The following is a 17,454-nucleotide window of genomic DNA, read 5'->3' as shown; positions in this document are numbered from 1 at the left end:
CCCTAGGCATCCCACTTTCTTGATTTGAACATGAGCTTGACATCCAACCCGGGGTTCCACGAGCCATTGGGAAGTGATGTCTTTAGAGGTTTCCCTTCCCCATCCCGAAACTTAAAGTCGTAGTGCATGATCAAATGAGCCAAGGCGATCTTGATGGTGCTATTAGCAAATAGCCGACCGGGACAAGCCATGGCCCCATCGCCCCAACCGGGCGAATCTGCGCCAGTGCTGACGAATTGATACTTATTTTCCTTGCCTGGTTCCTTGCGGTTGTCATAATAACGGAGCCCATGAAACTCCTCAGGCTTGGTCCACAGTTCCTCGGAGCCATGGATGTGATGCACGTCCACGCAAATCAGAGTTCCGGCCGGTAGGACTGGGCCCGTGGAGAGCTTGGTCGGTACTCGTAGAAGACGGTATAGACCAACTATAGAGACGTGGGTTGGTTAGAATAGCCGAGCGATAAAAAGGAAAAAGGGGGGACAATGGGAACCCTCACGGAGACTGAATGGATTTGCTCTAGCAGATTCCCGCATCACACTATCCATCTTCCGAAGTTCCGCAAGATGCGTTTTTGGTAACTTCCCATCCACCAGGACTTCCCGTAATTCCTGGCGCAGGATCTCGACCAACTGGGGTCGTGTTGCCAACTCCATCAGGATGAGGTACAGAGCTGCCGTGCTTGAAGGAGTGGACTCGAATGAGACCGTGACGTAGTCCTGGAGCAATTGATCCAGAGTGGCCTCTTCTGGTTTGTATCTCGTCATGAGCGACGCAGTGAAGGGAACCTTGCCGTTTTCCTTCAATTTCAAAACTGTCTTCTTGTCCGAGGTGGTGAGGAATTCATGCATATCCCGCTTGATGACCCCGCGCAGCGACCATTTCATGCGCCATTTGGTGATAATGGCCGGCAGAAAAATCAGCGGCGCGAGTATGGGCTGGATCAAACGGGGAAAGCCACTGATAACAAAGGTTCCGGCCATGACCTCGAATGGAAATTTGCTGACTAGCTTCACCCAGCCATCGCTGCGGGCAAGATGCCTTCCCACCAATGTGCATGCATTGGTCATTGCAATCATCCTGGTGACAGCTGGAAACAGTTTCACTTCCTTCCACTCGGGGCAGGATCCCAGAACGTCATCTGCCGCGGCTTTTGCATCCTCCTGTCGAGAGACCACTGTAAAGGGGATGCTTCGAGCCAGGTCAATGCTGATAGCCTTCAGCAAAGCCGGGGTCTCAGTTCCGGCGGTGGTATAGTGGCCAAAGTACGTCTTGACGAAGAAGTCCTGTGCCGAGGCAATGTGTGGAGGGAGCTTTTTGATTTCGTCAAATGACTCCGGTGGGAATACCACGTATTGCAGCCCCTGGGTTCGAATCACATAGGGCGAATTAGGATACTATATCGCGGGCCAACCTATCAGATAACTGCATGCCTGTCCGGAATAGGGTGGGGACGGACTTACTCGGTGGTGTCCTTCTTCCACCAAGCGCCTGAAATCCTTTCGGTGCTGTTTGCTGCCCCCCACCCGTGGAATCCCAAGCCTATCTAACTCGGAATTTCCGGTCCATAGTCTCCAAACCAGCAGCACGGGAATCAGTGCCGTGATTGCGGAGAGCACCAAGACTAGGGTGGACGTGCTGCGTAGGATGCTAGCAATCATTAGCTTGAATAGTTGCCATCTGCTAAGCTGCAATGGGGCCAGAGTCTGGCGTATAATGGTGATCTGCTCTAAAAGGTCGAAGTCCAGCATTTTGAGTTCCAAGATCGGTGTTACTACTAAAAGTGAATGATCAAGGCTTGTAAGAGTGCAGGTATCGACCAGGGATCTATTCAGGCAGGAACGAAGAAAAAACGAAGAGATGACACAGTGGAAAAACCCCAGTCTACTAACCATTCTCACTTCATGTTCAAAACAATTCCCTCTCCATGATCTTCCCCGAAACGAGGGTCCGACTCCGAGCCGACCGAACCGAAACGTTGCGAGTGTTGATCTCACCCATCTATGGCTGCAACACCCCGAAGGTTGTTTGCTTTCTGGAGGTGTGACCACAGACAAGGGCCCAGAAAACACACCTTTGGGGGTTAACGAGCCCGTCTAGGTGTCGTCGCATGCTCCAGTTTTCCGTTTCGGATTTAGCGAGTCGGTGCTGGAAGCTTAGATCTTGATGATAGGCAATTCTTGCAAGTCCAGGCAGTCCATTGAAGGAATACATCTATCCTAACTAGCAGGCATACATCAACGGGCTAATCCACCACCCCGAACCAGTCAAACATATTGGTTTTTGAAAAGAGGAGAACTGTCAGGGAAGGTGAGGGCTTCGGTCAACGCCACCCCTCTGAACTGCTCCAGGCCAACCGGTCCTCCACTCGAACTACTAGAGAAACCACTCCCTCCACGGCCCTTTCCGACAAGATATTCGAACGCAATATTCTTATGCTCCATGATAAACGTCCAATGCTTTTTCCGTCCCGGGGAAACCAACTCGAGCTCATATCCCGTCACTTTGTCACGCAAAGTGCCCGTAACGGCGCCATCGTACGTTTTGGACATCAAAACATAGTCGTCCACATCAGAGGCTTCACCCAAGGTCGTGGAAAAAATCTTCTCGGCTCCGTGCATGAGCAGGACCGATGTAAAATCCTTACCACCAGCAATCCGCGAAGTAAAACGCATGTAAGACAGTGAATATGGACCAGCAGTCATCCGCACAGCATTCATGGCTTTGAGGCACGTGAACCAATTGAAGGGGGACCACAGACGATTGTGACCTCCTAAACCATGCCAAGTGAAGGGCTCCCCTTTGGCAAACAGGTCTACCTTGACGTCGCCCACCGGAATCGGCTCCACCCAATGGAAATGCGGTGCAATGGCTGTGGATGCATTCTCTGCTGGCCAGGTCGAAGCGTCTGCATACCGTGGGAGGGTTTTGGACCTCATGTAAATGATGCCTTTAAGATCCGGGGTGTCAACCTCCAACTTGACGCGACTCATGTCCTTGGAGATCTCGAAGATGTAACTAAAGTCGGTGCCTCTCCACACCCCTTTCGTCCCATGCGGACACGACTCCACGGTCGATTCGCTGGCATAATCCACCCTTCCCCAACGGGTTCCGTTCGCGTAGGCCAACTCCGCTGAGATACGCAGATTGCCCGTGCCCATGAGCGAAAGACCCGGGTCCCGATAAAGCCCGAAGATAAAAGCGTTCATGCCGTCATCGGAGACGCCGTCAAATTCCCATTGCTCACCGCTACTGGAGTTGAGCGGTAGGATCTTGGGGGATTCGAAATCGTCCAGGGGGCTAGTGGAAAGCCAGATGTCAGCCCCAGATCCCGCGGTCTCGTAGGCAGTAAGGTGACTGGTGGTGCAGCTGTCTTGCCCAGCCAGGTTGAGTTCAGGCTGAGGGGTCCAATTCAGCGGCCAGTTCTGAGGGAATGTAGACTCCCAGCCCTGGACCAGACCCACAGCATGTGCCAGAGTAAAGAGGTAAAAGTATTTCAGCACTTGAAGCATGGTTTTTTGTTCTTGCAGGATATCTCTTCCTTGATGTCCACTATCTTTTGGAATCAGAAGCAAAATAAGTCATTCCTCACAACGAGGGGCAGTTGCGAGAGATTTTCCGTTACCATTGTATAATAGCTAAAAGGACGGGGCTCCGAAGACCACCCCGACTGCTCCGAACCCTACCCCAGCATTCGGTCCGACGAGCGCCGTAGCCTTCCCCTCCGTAGATAACATTGGTACTCTGGACTCTTCGCAGTTGTTGGCGAGTACATGCTCCTCTCCATGGTCGACTCTCCCATCATGCCCGTCACCCAGATGCCAACCGATCTGCCCAAGTCTCAAACCGCGATTCTCCAAGCCGATGGCGGGGTTCTCGTGATCACGCATGGGGTCCCTCTGCCACAGGTCCCCCCCAACCGAATGCTGGTACGTGTAATCGCCGTGGCCCTTAACCCCTGCGATTACAAGATGCCCTATCAATTCCCTTGTAAGGGCGTCGTCAATGGAACCGACTATGCGGGAATACTTGTCGCCATCGGGCCCGACGTGGCCAGTCTACCATCCAAGCCACGCTGGAAAATCGGCGACGCCGTGTTTGGTGCTTGCCACGGAGCGAATTCAATTGATCCCGAGTCTGGGTCCTTCGCGCAGTATGTTCGGGCAGATCCGGAACTGTTGTTCAAGAAGCCAGATTACATGGCATGGGAGAACGCAGCAGCGTTTGGTGCCAGTGGAATCGCAACCATTGGACTGTCCCTCTTTTGGGATGGAGGAATGGGACTACCGGGTAGTCCTGAAAGTCCTGCCGAGGAACCGGAGCAGGTTCTCGTTTATGCTGGTAGTACGTCTGTGGGAACACTTGCCATTCAACTCTTGAGAATGTATGTTGCAGCACTTCAATTCCCCCCCTCCCCCCCGCGCGCGCCTTCTTTCCCTTTCTCGCCTTATCGCGTTGAGACCATGGATACACTCTGACTTAATGTTAAAGATATGGCCATATTCCCATTACCACCTGCTCGCCCAAAAACTTCGATCTCGTACGCTCCTACGGGGCCGAAGCGGTCTACGATTACCATTCCGCTACCTGTGCGCAGGACATCCGGACATACACGGACAATAACCTGGAGCTGGTGTTAGATCCGATGACGGAAGCTAAAACCCAACGACTTTGCTACCAGAGCATTGGTCGCGCCGGGGGGCGGTACATCGCGTTGGAGATGTGGCAGCCAATGAACCACACGCGACAGACGGTTGAGCCTACCTTCGTCATGGGGTCTGCTATCATTGGGAATGAAATCCCCTTGGGAAATGGATATGGAAGTGAGGCAGACCCGGAAAAGCGTCGGTTCGGAATCCAGTACTATCGCCAGATTCAAAGCCTCTTGGATAGCAAGCGACTCAAGTCGCACCCGATCAGGGTGGTGGAGGGGGGTTGGCAGGGGATCTTGGATGGGTTGGAATTGTTGAAATCGAGGACTTTGTCGGCACAGAAACTGGTGGTTTTTCTGGGATCTCCGTGAGATCGGCTCTCCAAGTTACTTGGCGTCGGACCGCATAGCGATAGATGGACATTGAATATTCCAGATGGTCTATCAGTAATGTTCCAGTAGCTCGGAGATGGGAAGCCCCGAAAGTGACTGACTCGGGGTCGGGGGGGGCATGATCGGAGGGACACCGAGTGGATACCGAATGTAGCAGACTGCGGATTGAAGTATTCGGCATATACAGATCGTCTCGCGTCGAAGTGATGAATATATATATGTATGCACAAAGCTGTGTATGCTTCCTGGAATGTATGCCATCTAGCGTTTATTCCCATCACATATCATGACGTGGATGCTCTACTTCAGCCTTACCCTGGCAGCAGGCCTCGCGCTTCACGCCTTCGTTTCGAATCTGGTCCTGCGCCGCCAGCGAGGCCTCCCTCATATTCCCGTAGTTAAGTTCGATGAAAATGACACCCAGGCCAGCTATATCACACGAACGAAGGAGATCATGCATCGGGGTTATGTAGAGGTCTGGTTCCCTTCCACCTGCTTCCTATGTTATCCGAACCCGTCATCTGGGGGTATCTGGTACTGAAACCGTGATCCTACTAGTATAACAAACGAGGAATTGCGTTCCGAATCCGTAACCCGGTCGACGAGGGAAGCCCCCAAGTCATTATGCCAAAGAAATACTTGGATGAGGTGAAGAGTGCATCCGAAGACCACCTGAGCTTTCCATTGTACTCAATTCAGGTAGGTTTGCCCCCCCCCCCCCCCCCCCCCCAACACACTCATCTAAGCAATTGCCAGTGAGGCCCCAGCGGCTGAGACAATTTACAGGCTTTCCTGCTGAAATACAGCGGATCGGTGCTTCCATCTGCCGCAGCCACGCATGTGACTCGCATTGATTTGAACAAAAATCTCGGTATGTTATTTTGATGGGGACTGTTGCGGCATCATATGCTGACGTGAGGTTCCTGCAGGGGAATTGGTGGAGCCAATGAGGGACGAGTGTCTTGAGACATTCAAGACGGTGATACCGGAATGCCCAGGTGAGGGTTATCCCCGCGCCGAAGAATCAAACCCTGATCCGCTGGCACTGCAGAATGGACGTCGCTAAAGCCATGGGATACGTTCTTCCCGGTCATCTCCAGAATTACGGGGAGAGTGCTGGTTGGACCCAAGCTTTGCTGTCATCCGGAATGGATTCAGCTGACCATCGCCAATACGACTGGGATCATGAAATCCGCCATGGGGATTCGAGCGTCCTACTCGGCTCGGTGGCAGTGGCTCGCTCCCTGGACCTACAGTGGGCGAAAGGACCTCCTGACGCTTCGAAAAAGGGCGACCGAAATGATCGAGCCGCTGTACCACGAGCGCACGTCTGATCGCTTGGCTGCTTCACCGGATATGCATCGGGATGCGGTCCAATGGCTCATCGACGGCCACCAGAATGGCAAGACCATCACCCCGGCGGAGATTGCCGATGGCCTATTGTTTCTGTACACGGCGGGCATCCACACCACAAGCACCACGGTGGTCTCCATCATGTATGATCTAATCGCGCACTCGGCATTCATCCCGGAATTGCTGCAGGAGATCCGTCAAGTACAGGCCGAATCGCCGGGATGGTCCAAGCAGAGTCTCGCGAAACTGCGCAAATTAGACAGTTTCATGAAGGAGAGTCAACGCCTACACCCCGTAGGTCTTGGTAAGTAATTAATTGCTTGACTTCCCCCCCCTCCGCGCCCCCTTGCACAGTTCATCCACTGACCAGATGGGTGGATCATGTTAGTCACGGGCCAACGTTCCACGGTCAAGCCGTATACATTTAACGATGGACTGCATCTCCCAGCTAACACATTTCTGATGTTCCCCACCTATGAATTCACGCATGATGCCGACACGTATCCTCAGCCGGAGAAATTCGACCCTCTTCGCTTTTATCGCATGCGGACGGAGGGGGACGCGGCCAAATTCCACTTCGCCAGCGTATCAAATGATTCGACCAACTTCGGAGCCGGTTTTCATGCATGTCCCGGGCGCTTCTTCGTTGCGCATGAGCTGAAGATTATTCTCAGCGAGTTACTCCTGCAGTATGAATTCAAATTTGCTGAGGGAACCGAACGCCCCCCGGACCAGTACCATGATATCAACGTCATTCCTAACCAGCAGGCGCAGCTCCTTGTTCGCCGAAGGCCAAGGGACGAACTGTGAAGGATCACGTACCTGGTACCGTGTAGGGAGGTGGGAAAAGGAAGGACGACTGGTTTGATTAGTTAATTAGTTAGTACGGAGCACTGGAACGTGGATAGCAAACAGTTTTTCTTTCCTTTTTCCCTACTTGAAGAAGCGCAAACAAGCGAACCCTCATCCCGCCAGACCCGCCTACTAGGTTTTGGGCCTGGCTGGAACCACAGTTCGTCTATGATAAGAACACCCGTGGGGGGGGGGGGGGGGGGAAGCAGGGCAAATGAGGGGTAGGCAGGTACTGGTGTCTCTGAGCTGTCACTCACTGCTCCCCATCCTCGTACACCGTACTAGCTAGTAGTAGCTGAGAACGCATGGCCTCTGCCCAATCACGCGAGCAGAAGTGATCCGAATGGATCCCGGGCCGTGAATGACGACTGTTGCCCAATCTAGTGAAATCCATGTCGATCCACTCGGGCTGATCTGATTTGCGTCAATCGAGTCCCCGCCAACCAATAGTAGCCGTCAGCGGCAGGCTGACAGAGCCACTGGGCAGGGGACTTCCAAGTTGACTTCCAGACTTGCTCGGGGCAATCGATCTTCTCTCCTTCTCCTTCACAATTCGACTTTTCGCGGTGTGTCCGACCATCTGACATCAGACAACCCGCATGAGATGCAACCACCTTATTGACGCACTCGCGTGTATGCCATGAGGATGCATATCCTTCTTTTTAGTTATAATATACCAGCCCCATCTCAACGTCTTCGGCCGATTAACCTCGACAATTCCAAGCAGTCCCCGTCTCATCCATCATGAACCCGGACGCTCGCCGGAGTGCCTGCGATCGATGCAGGGGCCAGAAGCTGCGATGTGTGCGACCATTCCAGGCCAGGGGGCTCAGCCCCTGCGAACGCTGTCTCAAGGCCGGGGCCGAGTGTACCAACAGTCTGTCCTATGCGCAGCGCAAGCTGCAGGAAGCCCGGCAGTCGGCCTCCTTTCTGGATCAGCGATCGTCCCGCATCTACGAATCCGTCTCCGTCCCACGCGCGCCCCCCGACTTTGCCGAATCGATCGACTCAATCCCCGCAAAAAGGAAGTTAACACAACCATTCCTCGAGTCCGCGCATTATGTGTCGCCGGTCACTATCCATCCCTCCGTGATCGGGGGCCGCAGTGGGGAGACTGTCAGCCGGGCAGCCCCCAAGCAGCCGCCCACCTCCTTGAGTGCGACCGATCAGAACCCAGACCTATCCAGGTCGAAGACATTGGGATATGGAGTAGAGCCTCTGGACTTTGACGTCCGACTGAGTCCAGAGGCCACTGGCCATGGAAGCGATCAATTCATGGACATGCTCTTTGACGACCCCAAAGTGACTACTGCCAGAACAAGACCCGAGCACCTTGACGAGGAACCGCCTCCACAGGAGACCTCTGGTACAGCATCGCCCCCTCTGGGGACCAAGGAGGACTGTCTGCATTGCTTGTCCGAACTGAGTTCCCAGATCCTGCGAGATTCGAGCAAGATGAGAGCCATGCCTCTTCCCGACATCCTGTCATTCTCGGCATGGCCGGATAACAGCAAAGGGCAGCCTGAGAAGGGTCTTCAGAACAGCATTGGAAGGCTATTAGAACTCACCCAGGCTTACCTGAATATTCTACACTGCCTAAAATTAGCGACCGCATCCGCCATGTCACATCCTTCCTCCTCATCCCCATCCTTCCACCATCGGTCGCCGCGTTCGCCGTCCAATGACTCGGATTGCTCGTACTCTGAGTATTGGAACGACCCGGAGCATCTGGCAGTGCACAATCAAGAAAATCCTCCAAGGACTGGTCCTGAGAATTTGATCTCATTTCCCGACGCTATGCCAGATCCAGCCTCCAAACAATCGGTCGGGTCGTCGGGAGTTGACATGCCCACCACATTGACCATCCTGACCTGTTACATCTGGCTGTTACATGCGTACGGTACTATTTTCCATCGTATCCACGCTGCCCTGTCTGCCGATTCCTCCGTCCCCTTCCCATCCTTGCCTGTGCCATCTTTGTCGACGTTGGCTTCTTCTACCACGGCCGATCTATCTACCAGGCCATCCTCCTTCTCATCCTCCGGCAGGTTCGCCACCCAATTAATGCCCTCCGTACTCCCAGGTCTGCACATTGGCGGATTTGATCTAAACAGTCATCGTGATCTTCAACTGGAAATAATCGTTCAGCTTAGCTCGAGAATGCTGGGTCGCATCGAGGAGCTTCTGGGAATCTCACTCGTCTCGTCCCAGTCACCGGGACGACCGGACGTGACGTGGAATGGAAGCGACAATGGGGCCAACTTATCGGGAAGAAAAGATGGTGGGGGGATTCTAGATAATGCATCTGCATCGGCGCTACTAGAGGTAATGTTAAAGCATCATAATCTGGGTTATTTCAAGGACGTTGATGGGGGAGCAGGATCGGTGAAGCAGACTTTGAATGACATTAGGGCGATATTGAGGCGTGCATCGTAAGGATAAGGGAAACCTTACCAGAACGCTCTGAGGGATATACAATTTCTGAAAAAGGATATGTCACTGGAGACATGAACCTTGGGTGCGGAGCGAAGCAACTGTGTCTTGGTATTTCATATCAGAGGAACCATTTTCTTTTCATCCAACAATTATAGATCGAATTTGGTAATAACTAGAGACGAGTGCCTTCTGACCAGCTGACCCTCCTTTCCTCTCAGTTCAACTGACTCTTACACACCGTCACAATCTCGGCCCAGGTTTGTGCTTGCAGCCTCCGTCCCTCCTCGCTGGTGACCATGATCCCCGGTCTATTGCACCCATACCTCGTCAGTAATCAATCAGACTAGTTATGTCCGGACACAGGAAAAAATTACTTACTCAGTGAAGACATCATTCGACCAAAATTTCCCATGGCCAGCTGTCCCCAACAAAGTCGCACTGACTAACGCGCGACTGCCCTCCTCGGCCGATCTCGCGCAATACATCTGCATCAGTTTGGATGGCAGCACGACGTACCAGGGAAAGTCCCGGCCCAAGTCCGTCGTGCACAACCCCGGACAGGCCACGTTGATGGTCACCTCCGGGGTTGATTCACTCCCGGCATAATCCTTCACCAGCCCCTGCATCACATACATGGTCAACAACTTCATCACCGCATAGGAGGTTTCGACGTTAAAAGCCCGGGGCGAATTGATCGCTTCCAACACCTTCTGACCGGGCGCGACCGTCGGCAGATCCTTGGTGGTTAGGTACAGGTGCGCAAAACTACCAGTGAGGGTCAACTGCGCGGGCCGACCACCGTTGGTGGCCGTAGTGGTCATGAGAATGGGCATCAGGATAATGGCGAGAAGCGCGGTCGCCAGCACATTAACCTGCAAGGCAGACTCCCAGCCCGTCGAGGCGTTCACTTGGTAAGTGGGTGGGGCGATGCCGGCATTCAACACGGCTATATCCAAGGTGCGGATGTTTGCCTGTTCAAGGAGACCCGGGAAGGCCCTGACCGAGGCGAAGTTATTCATGTCGAGCGGGAGAACAGTGATGGTGGTGGATGTGCCACCGGACGTTGCCTCTATGATTCTGCGTTTCGCTTCTTCGCCTTTGCTGATGGTGCGCACGGCGAGGATTAGCCGGGAGGCGCCCATCGCGGCAAACTTGAGGGCGGCGTGGTACCCTAACCCCGTGTTGGAGCCAGTCACCAGAACCGTTTTCCCCGCCAAGCTGGTCTGGGGGTCTTTCGGAGGATTTTTGGCGGCCCATCGCATGGTTCCTATTTTTCCTAGGCCTTGGGGAGGACCAGGGCCCAGGAGGGCTGAGATCTCAGGATCGGTTGGGGGCATGATGGATTGGTGGCGGTGATGGTGGTGATGGTGATGGTACTCCGTAGCGCGAGCAGATTGGAATAGAGAGGACCACCGGCTACTGTTGTAAGTTTAAAGGGGTTGGGTCTTTATGAATTCCAGGTCGGACTTCTAGACTATTGCTTTGCGTGGCGGGCGAACAAAGAAAAGGCTGCGCCATGTCCGCCTGGCAGGCTACCACCATTATTAATGATTATTCTGATTACACCATTACTCGGCGCCACCACTGTATATCCCCCTCTCTAGTACTACGTACGTGAGACCGTGTGTTGGCCTTTGTATGCCAGTATGCCCTCCTTCCTGCCCAAGCCCCGCGCCGACTCGTGGCCCCGAATCGGACCCCCGGCCCGAACTTTTCGGACATCCCAATCAGACCCCTGGTCAGGGTTTCACGGGGGTCTCACCGTCTCACCGTCTCACCGTCTCACCGTCTCACTCCCTGGTCGGTGCCTTGGCCGGACCGGATGGAAAAGGCTGAGGCTTAGCTGGCCATGTGGTGGAAGGAAAGTCCTTGGCCGATATATAATCATAGAAACATAGAATCGTCTCTACATGTAATCAGACGGATCAGCAAGAATGAAAGCTTCAGCGATGGTGTCACAACTCCTCTTTCTCGTGCTCATCCTTACCAACCTGAGTTCCGCCGGGGACAGAACCTGGTCGTGGACTGTCCTGAATGCCACGCTGCAAGGTCGATTGCATGCAGCCAGCCCGCTGGCACAACCCTGCTTTAGCCACTACGATGGTCGACCGGTCTCTCCCCAGCCCAGCCAATGTTCGGAGCTGCAGGCCCAGTACACTACTGCCGCCTATCGCGCTGACTTGTACAACGGTTTCATGCACGCCCAGAATGAGATTTGCGCTGCCTCTTCCAATCCCATCACCAGCCAATGCCTCTTGGATCCCTCCAACCCGACCGACCTGGCTGCAGTATTGTCGCACAGCTGTGGCCAAGGCAGCGTGTCCAGGTACTACATCCCCGTCCACGAGGCTGCCGATGTCCAGACGGCTTTTGAATTTGCCCGCCACACCGGGGTAGCTCTCAGTGTCAAGAACAGCGGCCATGATTTCAGCAGTCGGAGTAGTCTACATGGATCCCTCGCTCTCTGGACCCGCCCTCTGCAGAATCTGGCCTTCCACCCCGAGTTCATTCCCGAGGGATGTCCCATCGCTCCATCTGCCAGCCACCCAGCCATCACACTAGGTGCCGGGGTCAATTTCGATCAGGTATACCGGTTTGCGCACCAGAACAACGTGACTTTCATTGGCGGCACTGCTCCAACCGTGGGCGCTTCGGGAGGATTAGCAATGACCGGGGGGCACGGACTGCTCTCGGCGCAGTTCGGACTGGGGATCGATCGCATTCTCGAATACCAGATCGTGACCCCGGACGGACAGGTGCGTCGGGCCAACGCGTGTCAAAACACGGACCTCTTCTGGGCCCTCCGCGGGGGCGGCGGGGGTACGTACGGGGTGGTGTTGGAATCTACCAGCAGCGTGGAACCGCGCCTCCCCTTGGTGTTCGCCTATCTCACCGTGCCCGCGAATGTCACGCATCCGGATGCCTTTGCGCAGCTGTTGATGGAGCATGCCGTGCGGTGGTCGCAGCAAGGCTGGGGCGGACCCAACAGCATGAACTCTCTCGTCATGGCCAACCCGTTCCTGAATCTGGCGGCTGCCCGGGCCTCCCTGGCAGAGGCTATCGACTATGTGAAGGCCCAGCCCGGCGGGACGGTGGTGTTCGAATCGTATCCGGATTTCTTCCCCGTGTACGAGGCCTATATGCTCCCCACCGCCAACGCAGGGGTCGGGCAGGCGAGGTTCGCCACGAACCGTCTGATCCCGACGGCCATGCTGCAGAATGCCACGGGTCGGGCACGCATCCTCGACACGTTGAACCAGCTGGTGGCCGAGGGTTATAAGCCCACCCTGTTCGCCACGCCGCCCTCGGACATCCACTCGCCCTATACTGACCCCGGATCGACCTCGGCCACTCCGGCCTGGAGAAACAGCACCTGGATGATCACGACGGAGGCCCAGTGGCCGTGGAATAGCACGCTGACCCAGAGACGGGCCTTTGTTCGGCGACTCAAGGCCGTCACCCGGGCCTTAGAAAGGCTGGCCCCAGACAGTGGCTCCTACATCAGTGAGGCCGATCCCTTCACGGACAACTGGAAAACATCCTGGTGGGGCGAGAATTATGCAGAGCTCCTGCGGATCAAACAGAAATACGATCCCGATGGATTGCTGCGTTGTTGGCGGTGTGTGGGATGGGACGAACAATGGGAACAACCGGGAGGGCGGTTTGATTGCCTGGGGGGACTCCTAACTAACTAAGTACCAATAAGCTAAACACTACTCAACACTTAGTTCCCACTCCACCATCTTCCTCCAACCTCCGCCCTCCTTCTTTATACGCGATCAATGCTTGGAAAAACTCCTCCACATCCTGTGCCCCATTTAAGGTCACCACTCTCCCTCCATCTCCCTCCCCCCCAATCCGAAACCATGGCACCCCCCGAATCCCCTCCTTTCTCGCCCGTTCCGCCATCTCCTGTATCTCTTCCACCCCCTCTCCATTCTCTAACCATCTCCTCACCCGCCCTTCCTCCAACCCATCCCCCCGACTCACCTCCCCCACAATCCCCACCAACGTCTCAACATCCGTAATATCCGCCTCCTCCTCAAAATGCTTCCGAAACAACCCCTCCACCACCCCCGTTGTATAATCCGTCCCCTTCTCAATGTCCACCCTTTCGCAGAGCAGAATCACCTGGTGCGCACGCAACGTATTCCCGATTCGACCCCCGAACCGGAACCGGATTCCATCTGGTACCCCGAGCCGTTGGAGATGAGCTTGTGAGGGGGCGACTTTTTCGGCTCCGAGTTTCTGGGTCATTCGGTCTGGGGTACTGTTTAGCGGGAAGTTCGACGCAAAGAAGAATGGGGAGGGAGGGGTTACTTACCGATGTAGGGGATACTTTGGATTGGGGCATCCGGGTCGAGGAAATAGGGCTTCCAGGTGATGTGGATGGTGTCTTGGCTTCCGTTGGGGTAGGTTCGTTGATATAGGCGGATGGCTTTGGTGAGGCGGCGGTAGCCGATGTAGCACTGTGGGGATGGGTTAGGATGGAGGAGAGGGAGGGGGGAAGTGGGAACGGACCCATGGGCAGACGGGGTCTGAGGTGATGGCGATGGGAATGACCGTCATGGTGAGATGGATGGCTTGGTTTTGGTTTAGTGGTTGGGATGAGCGGTGTCGATATTGCGGGGGAGAGGGGAAGGAAGGAGGGAATGAAGATAAATAAAGGGGTCTCGGGACTGGTGCCTGATTAATACTACTCTGTAGCTAGTACTTACTATTACAGGCATCGGGATGGGTCGGATGTTGCTGTCCAATGATGCGAGTACAAGGCTTGGTTCTCGGCTGACACAGTGACGGTCATAAATACTCTGTCCCATCACTCACGTTGTTATATATAGAACAGAGACTGTGTAGTATCCGGGTTAGATTGTGGGTGCCTGAGCATTTCTCGGCACGCTACTGGAGGGAAGATTAGGTATCAAGCCACTGTCAAGGATCTCGGCAAGAAGTTCGCTGGCTTGATCGTAGGAAATATATCTAGGTATTGACATTATCTCTGAGTAGCAGCCCCGTCTTCAAAAGGATAGTTTCATGCCACGTGCCAGAGGGGAGCTGTTCTGCCGCTTATTTGACTGGATGCATAGGCGGTGGAGTCATCTCCTTTCCGCTTACCGGATCGGGTCTGCACCGCGTTTACTGCCATCCCACCCGGAGTGGCCCATCCCACCGGCTTTCTTCTCCTCTTCTTCTTCTTCTCTTCGATTTTCCATCTGCCCTGCATCTGGCTTGTCCCAACTGTCGGCTGTATCCTTCATATTCATCTCAACTCTTACACGAAAAACATGTCATGCAAGTGGCTTCAGTCTACTAGAGGCATAAAGTGACACTATGGTGAAGGGAACACAGCTCATCGGAGAATGACTTTCCCGCCCGGTTCCCCGCGTCCAGGGACGACGCAGTGGGGGCCGTCCATCAACCGGGATTCTGCAGCTGATTGATGCTGAAGATTAGTATTATCATCCTGACAATGCAGGGCTGCACTCTTGAACTCTATTCGAACCAAGTGAATCCATAAAGGAAGTCTTGACCGATTTACCTCTGCCATCGATGGCTTCATCCGCGTCGTTCTACGGAGTACATCGCGTGGACGTAATCTTTTAGTGCAGTTCGCTCCACCTTCCATGCTGTGCCTTGCTATGGTGTGATGGACACTCCATTCCCAATGCCGAGCCTCGCGGCATTCTTCAACACTCAAGTAAGCTTACTGCTCAGCTAGAGGGGCTGACGTGTGTCCTGGCCCCATGCTTACCAAGCTGACCGAGGGGTCTTTCGTTAAGAAGAAAACCCGACCACTCTTCCCCTCGTTCAATTGAATCTCCGATCAAGTCTCTGAAACCGGCGAATTGGTGGCGCAACAATGTCCGACCACGTCCTGTCCCAGCTTCCAGCTCTCCAGGCTGCGGTGGCCACCGACTGTCAGATCTTGCACGATCCCCAAGACCCAGAATTCCAGAAGCGCCTGGCTCGATGGACCGATATCGACCGGAAAGTGCCCGCTGCCATTGTTCTCCCACGGTCGGAAGAGGACTGCCTCGAGACAGTAAGATGGGCTCTCAAGTCATCCATTCCATTCGTGCCTAAGAGTGGCGGCCATAGCCCGTGGTCAACTATCGGAGTCGAGGGAATCGTCATTGACCTCACTTTCTATACCGGTGTGCACGTTAATGCGGATGGGACGGCCACGGTAGTAGGGGGAATCCTGGCCAAGCAAGTGTCCGTGTGTCTAGCAGAAGCAGGCCTGTTCACCGGTATTCACACCATCTTTATTTCCCTCTGCTCCTGTTAGAAGCATACTAATAAATTGGAATATTAGCACTCGGAAACGGCAACAGCGTGGGTGCCATCCCCTACCTCCTCGGGGGAGGAGGCTCCATCACGAATTCCATCACCGGCTTCGGATCCGATCAAATTTTAGCGGCGCGGCTGATCACGGCCACAGGAGAACTGGTCGAGGTCACCAAGGAGACGCAGCCCGACCTTCTCTGGGGAGTGAAAGGAGCTGGGCAGTTCTTCGGCCTTGTCACCCAACTGACCGTTCGTACCCACCCCTTGACAGCACTGCGCAAGCAGCAGGGCTTGATCTGGGTCGGGGCCTTCATCTTCCCACTTGATCGGGCGACAGAGGTGGTACCCACCATGAAGCAGATCATGGATGATCCCACCCATGCGACTGCGGGCCTCATGATGGCCATTGCTCCGCCGCCTGCGCGGACCCCATCGCTGGTGATCTCTGCGCGGTATACGGGGGACGAGGCTCCTGAGGTGCCATTCAAAGCCTTGTATGACTTGCAACCTATCGCCACGACTGGGAGAGAGCTACCATATCAGAACGTGAATGATGACAGAGAAGCGCTATGCGCCAAGGGCGACTTTAAGCGGTTCGGATTAGTCGGACTAGATGAGTTTCGGGTAGACGCGTTCGTTCAAGCCATCGAGATCTGGAAGAAATTGGTCCACGAGTGCCCAGATGCGATCAATACGACCTTTAACGTTCAGTGGGACTCGCGACCAGTCAAGGCACCCGAGCAGGACTCGGCCATGTCTTCACATGACATCCGTTACTGGCAGTATGTATCTTTCGCTCACTTGGCGATCACCCTGCTAACCTAGAGAAAGGGTCAATATAGTGTGGCATACCGATGTGAAGAATCGTCGCAAGGTTGACGAGTACAACGAAGAGTGCGTGGCCGTGATGCGTGGGCCGGACGAGACCCGCTACGTCGATTTCCAGAACGCGACACGGACGGGGCCTATCCAGAGACGATATCGAGGTGAAGCGCGGCTGACGAGGCTCCGGCAACTGAAGCAAAAATGGGATGCGCATGGGGTATTTACGAGACAGTTGCTTAACTGAGCATGACCGGAGACCAAACCACATCCGAATCGTGCTGGTGCATCGGGCTCCAAACTCCGTTCTGTCATACCAATAGACTATTAGACGCCATTTGAACAGCGTAATTTCCCGCACGAGAGGATGGGTAGATGTCTCAATCACTCCCCAGGATGAGTCACCGGGGCAATACCAAATGGAACGGCCAGGTTAAAAAAAGCAAGATGGAAACTCGCAAGCGAGAGGCCGATCATTTGCACATACTTGAAAAAAATACTTCAATGGTGGTGTTATTACCGCGTTCTGGACTTCTTCCTGTCCGCGTGCCTTTTACGTTGCTCCACTACGAGATTGGATAGTTGCGACACGGCGTTCTAGCTTCATATTCTTAGTTTGACGGGCCCCATCAGACTACTCGAATATGGTTTAATGTGAG

General features: G+C 54.4%; 9 protein-coding genes across 9 annotated transcripts; 5 read left to right on the top strand and 4 right to left on the bottom strand.

Moving 5' to 3' along the window:
- Positions 1-2: 2 nt before the first annotated feature.
- On the bottom strand, positions 3-1,751 carry BO94DRAFT_605323 (cytochrome P450; the record flags this gene model as incomplete). Its single annotated transcript, XM_025616482.1, has 3 exons — positions 3-427; positions 500-1,397; positions 1,464-1,751. 3 exons carry the CDS (start codon positions 1,749-1,751, stop codon positions 3-5), a joined length of 1,611 nt encoding a protein of 536 aa, XP_025464060.1.
- A 490-nt stretch (positions 1,752-2,241) lies between these two features.
- BO94DRAFT_605321 (uncharacterized protein) lies at positions 2,242-3,512 on the bottom strand (the record flags this gene model as incomplete). The annotated part of the gene is made up of 1 exon (XM_025616481.1): positions 2,242-3,512. The coding sequence occupies one exon, from the start codon at positions 3,510-3,512 to the stop codon at positions 2,268-2,270; it is 1,245 nt and encodes a 414-aa protein (XP_025464059.1). The 3' UTR covers positions 2,242-2,267.
- Positions 3,513-3,818: 306 nt separating this feature from the next.
- Positions 3,819-5,023, top strand: BO94DRAFT_473761 (zinc-binding alcohol dehydrogenase family protein; the record flags this gene model as incomplete). The annotated part of the gene is made up of 2 exons (XM_025608489.1): positions 3,819-4,384; positions 4,492-5,023. The coding sequence occupies 2 exons, from the start codon at positions 3,819-3,821 to the stop codon at positions 5,021-5,023; spliced, it is 1,098 nt and encodes a 365-aa protein (XP_025464058.1).
- A 307-nt stretch (positions 5,024-5,330) lies between these two features.
- Positions 5,331-7,207, top strand: BO94DRAFT_588915 (cytochrome P450; the record flags this gene model as incomplete). The annotated part of the gene is made up of 6 exons (XM_025615915.1): positions 5,331-5,519; positions 5,603-5,743; positions 5,831-5,915; positions 5,974-6,042; positions 6,096-6,701; positions 6,786-7,207. The coding sequence occupies 6 exons, from the start codon at positions 5,331-5,333 to the stop codon at positions 7,205-7,207; spliced, it is 1,512 nt and encodes a 503-aa protein (XP_025464057.1).
- A 528-nt stretch (positions 7,208-7,735) lies between these two features.
- fmpR (Zn(II)2Cys6 domain-containing transcription factor fsqA) lies at positions 7,736-9,872 on the top strand. Its single transcript, XM_025606134.1, has one exon. It carries the CDS (start codon positions 7,994-7,996, stop codon positions 9,683-9,685), a length of 1,692 nt encoding a protein of 563 aa, XP_025464056.1. The 5' UTR covers positions 7,736-7,993; the 3' UTR covers positions 9,686-9,872.
- BO94DRAFT_538460 (NAD(P)-binding protein) lies at positions 9,544-11,173 on the bottom strand. Its single transcript, XM_025612493.1, has 2 exons — positions 10,064-11,173; positions 9,544-9,993 (listed from the first exon to the last, which is right to left on the bottom strand). Exons 1-2 carry the CDS (start codon positions 11,020-11,022, stop codon positions 9,900-9,902), a joined length of 1,053 nt encoding a protein of 350 aa, XP_025464055.1. The 5' UTR covers positions 11,023-11,173; the 3' UTR covers positions 9,544-9,899.
- A 279-nt stretch (positions 11,174-11,452) lies between these two features.
- BO94DRAFT_605297 (FAD-binding domain-containing protein) lies at positions 11,453-13,391 on the top strand. Its single transcript, XM_025616480.1, has one exon. It carries the CDS (start codon positions 11,620-11,622, stop codon positions 13,378-13,380), a length of 1,761 nt encoding a protein of 586 aa, XP_025464054.1. The 5' UTR covers positions 11,453-11,619; the 3' UTR covers positions 13,381-13,391.
- BO94DRAFT_568488 (DsbA family oxidoreductase) lies at positions 13,328-14,292 on the bottom strand. The gene is made up of 3 exons (XM_025614681.1): positions 14,207-14,292; positions 14,010-14,154; positions 13,328-13,947 (listed from the first exon to the last, which is right to left on the bottom strand). The coding sequence occupies exons 1-3, from the start codon at positions 14,252-14,254 to the stop codon at positions 13,403-13,405; spliced, it is 738 nt and encodes a 245-aa protein (XP_025464053.1). The 5' UTR covers positions 14,255-14,292; the 3' UTR covers positions 13,328-13,402.
- A 946-nt stretch (positions 14,293-15,238) lies between these two features.
- BO94DRAFT_208135 (FAD-binding oxidoreductase) lies at positions 15,239-17,220 on the top strand. Its single transcript, XM_025606133.1, has 4 exons — positions 15,239-15,383; positions 15,466-15,936; positions 16,002-16,755; positions 16,805-17,220. Exons 2-4 carry the CDS (start codon positions 15,546-15,548, stop codon positions 17,040-17,042), a joined length of 1,383 nt encoding a protein of 460 aa, XP_025464052.1. The 5' UTR covers positions 15,239-15,383; positions 15,466-15,545; the 3' UTR covers positions 17,043-17,220.
- Positions 17,221-17,454: the final 234 nt, after the last annotated feature.

This window comes from Aspergillus sclerotioniger (genome assembly GCF_003184525.1).
Source record: "Aspergillus sclerotioniger CBS 115572 chromosome Unknown BO94scaffold_28, whole genome shotgun sequence".
Lineage (NCBI taxonomy): Eukaryota > Fungi > Ascomycota > Eurotiomycetes > Eurotiales > Aspergillaceae > Aspergillus > Aspergillus sclerotioniger.
The sequence above is the reverse complement of the archived record's forward strand: the minus strand, read 5'-3'. Positions and strand labels throughout refer to the sequence as shown.

Coding starts and splice junctions, on each gene's coding strand:
- BO94DRAFT_538460 (XM_025612493.1), bottom strand. CDS start 11,022: ATGCCCCCAACCGATCCTGAGATCTCAGCCCTCCTGGGCCCTGGTCCT. Junction 9,994..10,063: donor TCGAATGATGTCTTCACTGA/GTAAGTAATTTT, acceptor TGGGTGCAATAG/ACCGGGGATCATGGTCACCA.
- fmpR (XM_025606134.1), top strand. CDS start 7,994: ATGAACCCGGACGCTCGCCGGAGTGCCTGCGATCGATGCAGGGGCCAG.
- BO94DRAFT_568488 (XM_025614681.1), bottom strand. CDS start 14,254: ATGACGGTCATTCCCATCGCCATCACCTCAGACCCCGTCTGCCCATGG. Junction 14,155..14,206: donor CAGACCCCGTCTGCCCATGG/GTCCGTTCCCAC, acceptor CCATCCCCACAG/TGCTACATCGGCTACCGCCG. Junction 13,948..14,009: donor CCAAAGTATCCCCTACATCG/GTAAGTAACCCC, acceptor ACAGTACCCCAG/ACCGAATGACCCAGAAACTC.
- BO94DRAFT_208135 (XM_025606133.1), top strand. CDS start 15,546: ATGTCCGACCACGTCCTGTCCCAGCTTCCAGCTCTCCAGGCTGCGGTG. Junction 15,937..16,001: donor AGAAGCAGGCCTGTTCACCG/GTATTCACACCA, acceptor TTGGAATATTAG/CACTCGGAAACGGCAACAGC. Junction 16,756..16,804: donor CATGACATCCGTTACTGGCA/GTATGTATCTTT, acceptor ACCTAGAGAAAG/GGTCAATATAGTGTGGCATA.
- BO94DRAFT_605297 (XM_025616480.1), top strand. CDS start 11,620: ATGAAAGCTTCAGCGATGGTGTCACAACTCCTCTTTCTCGTGCTCATC.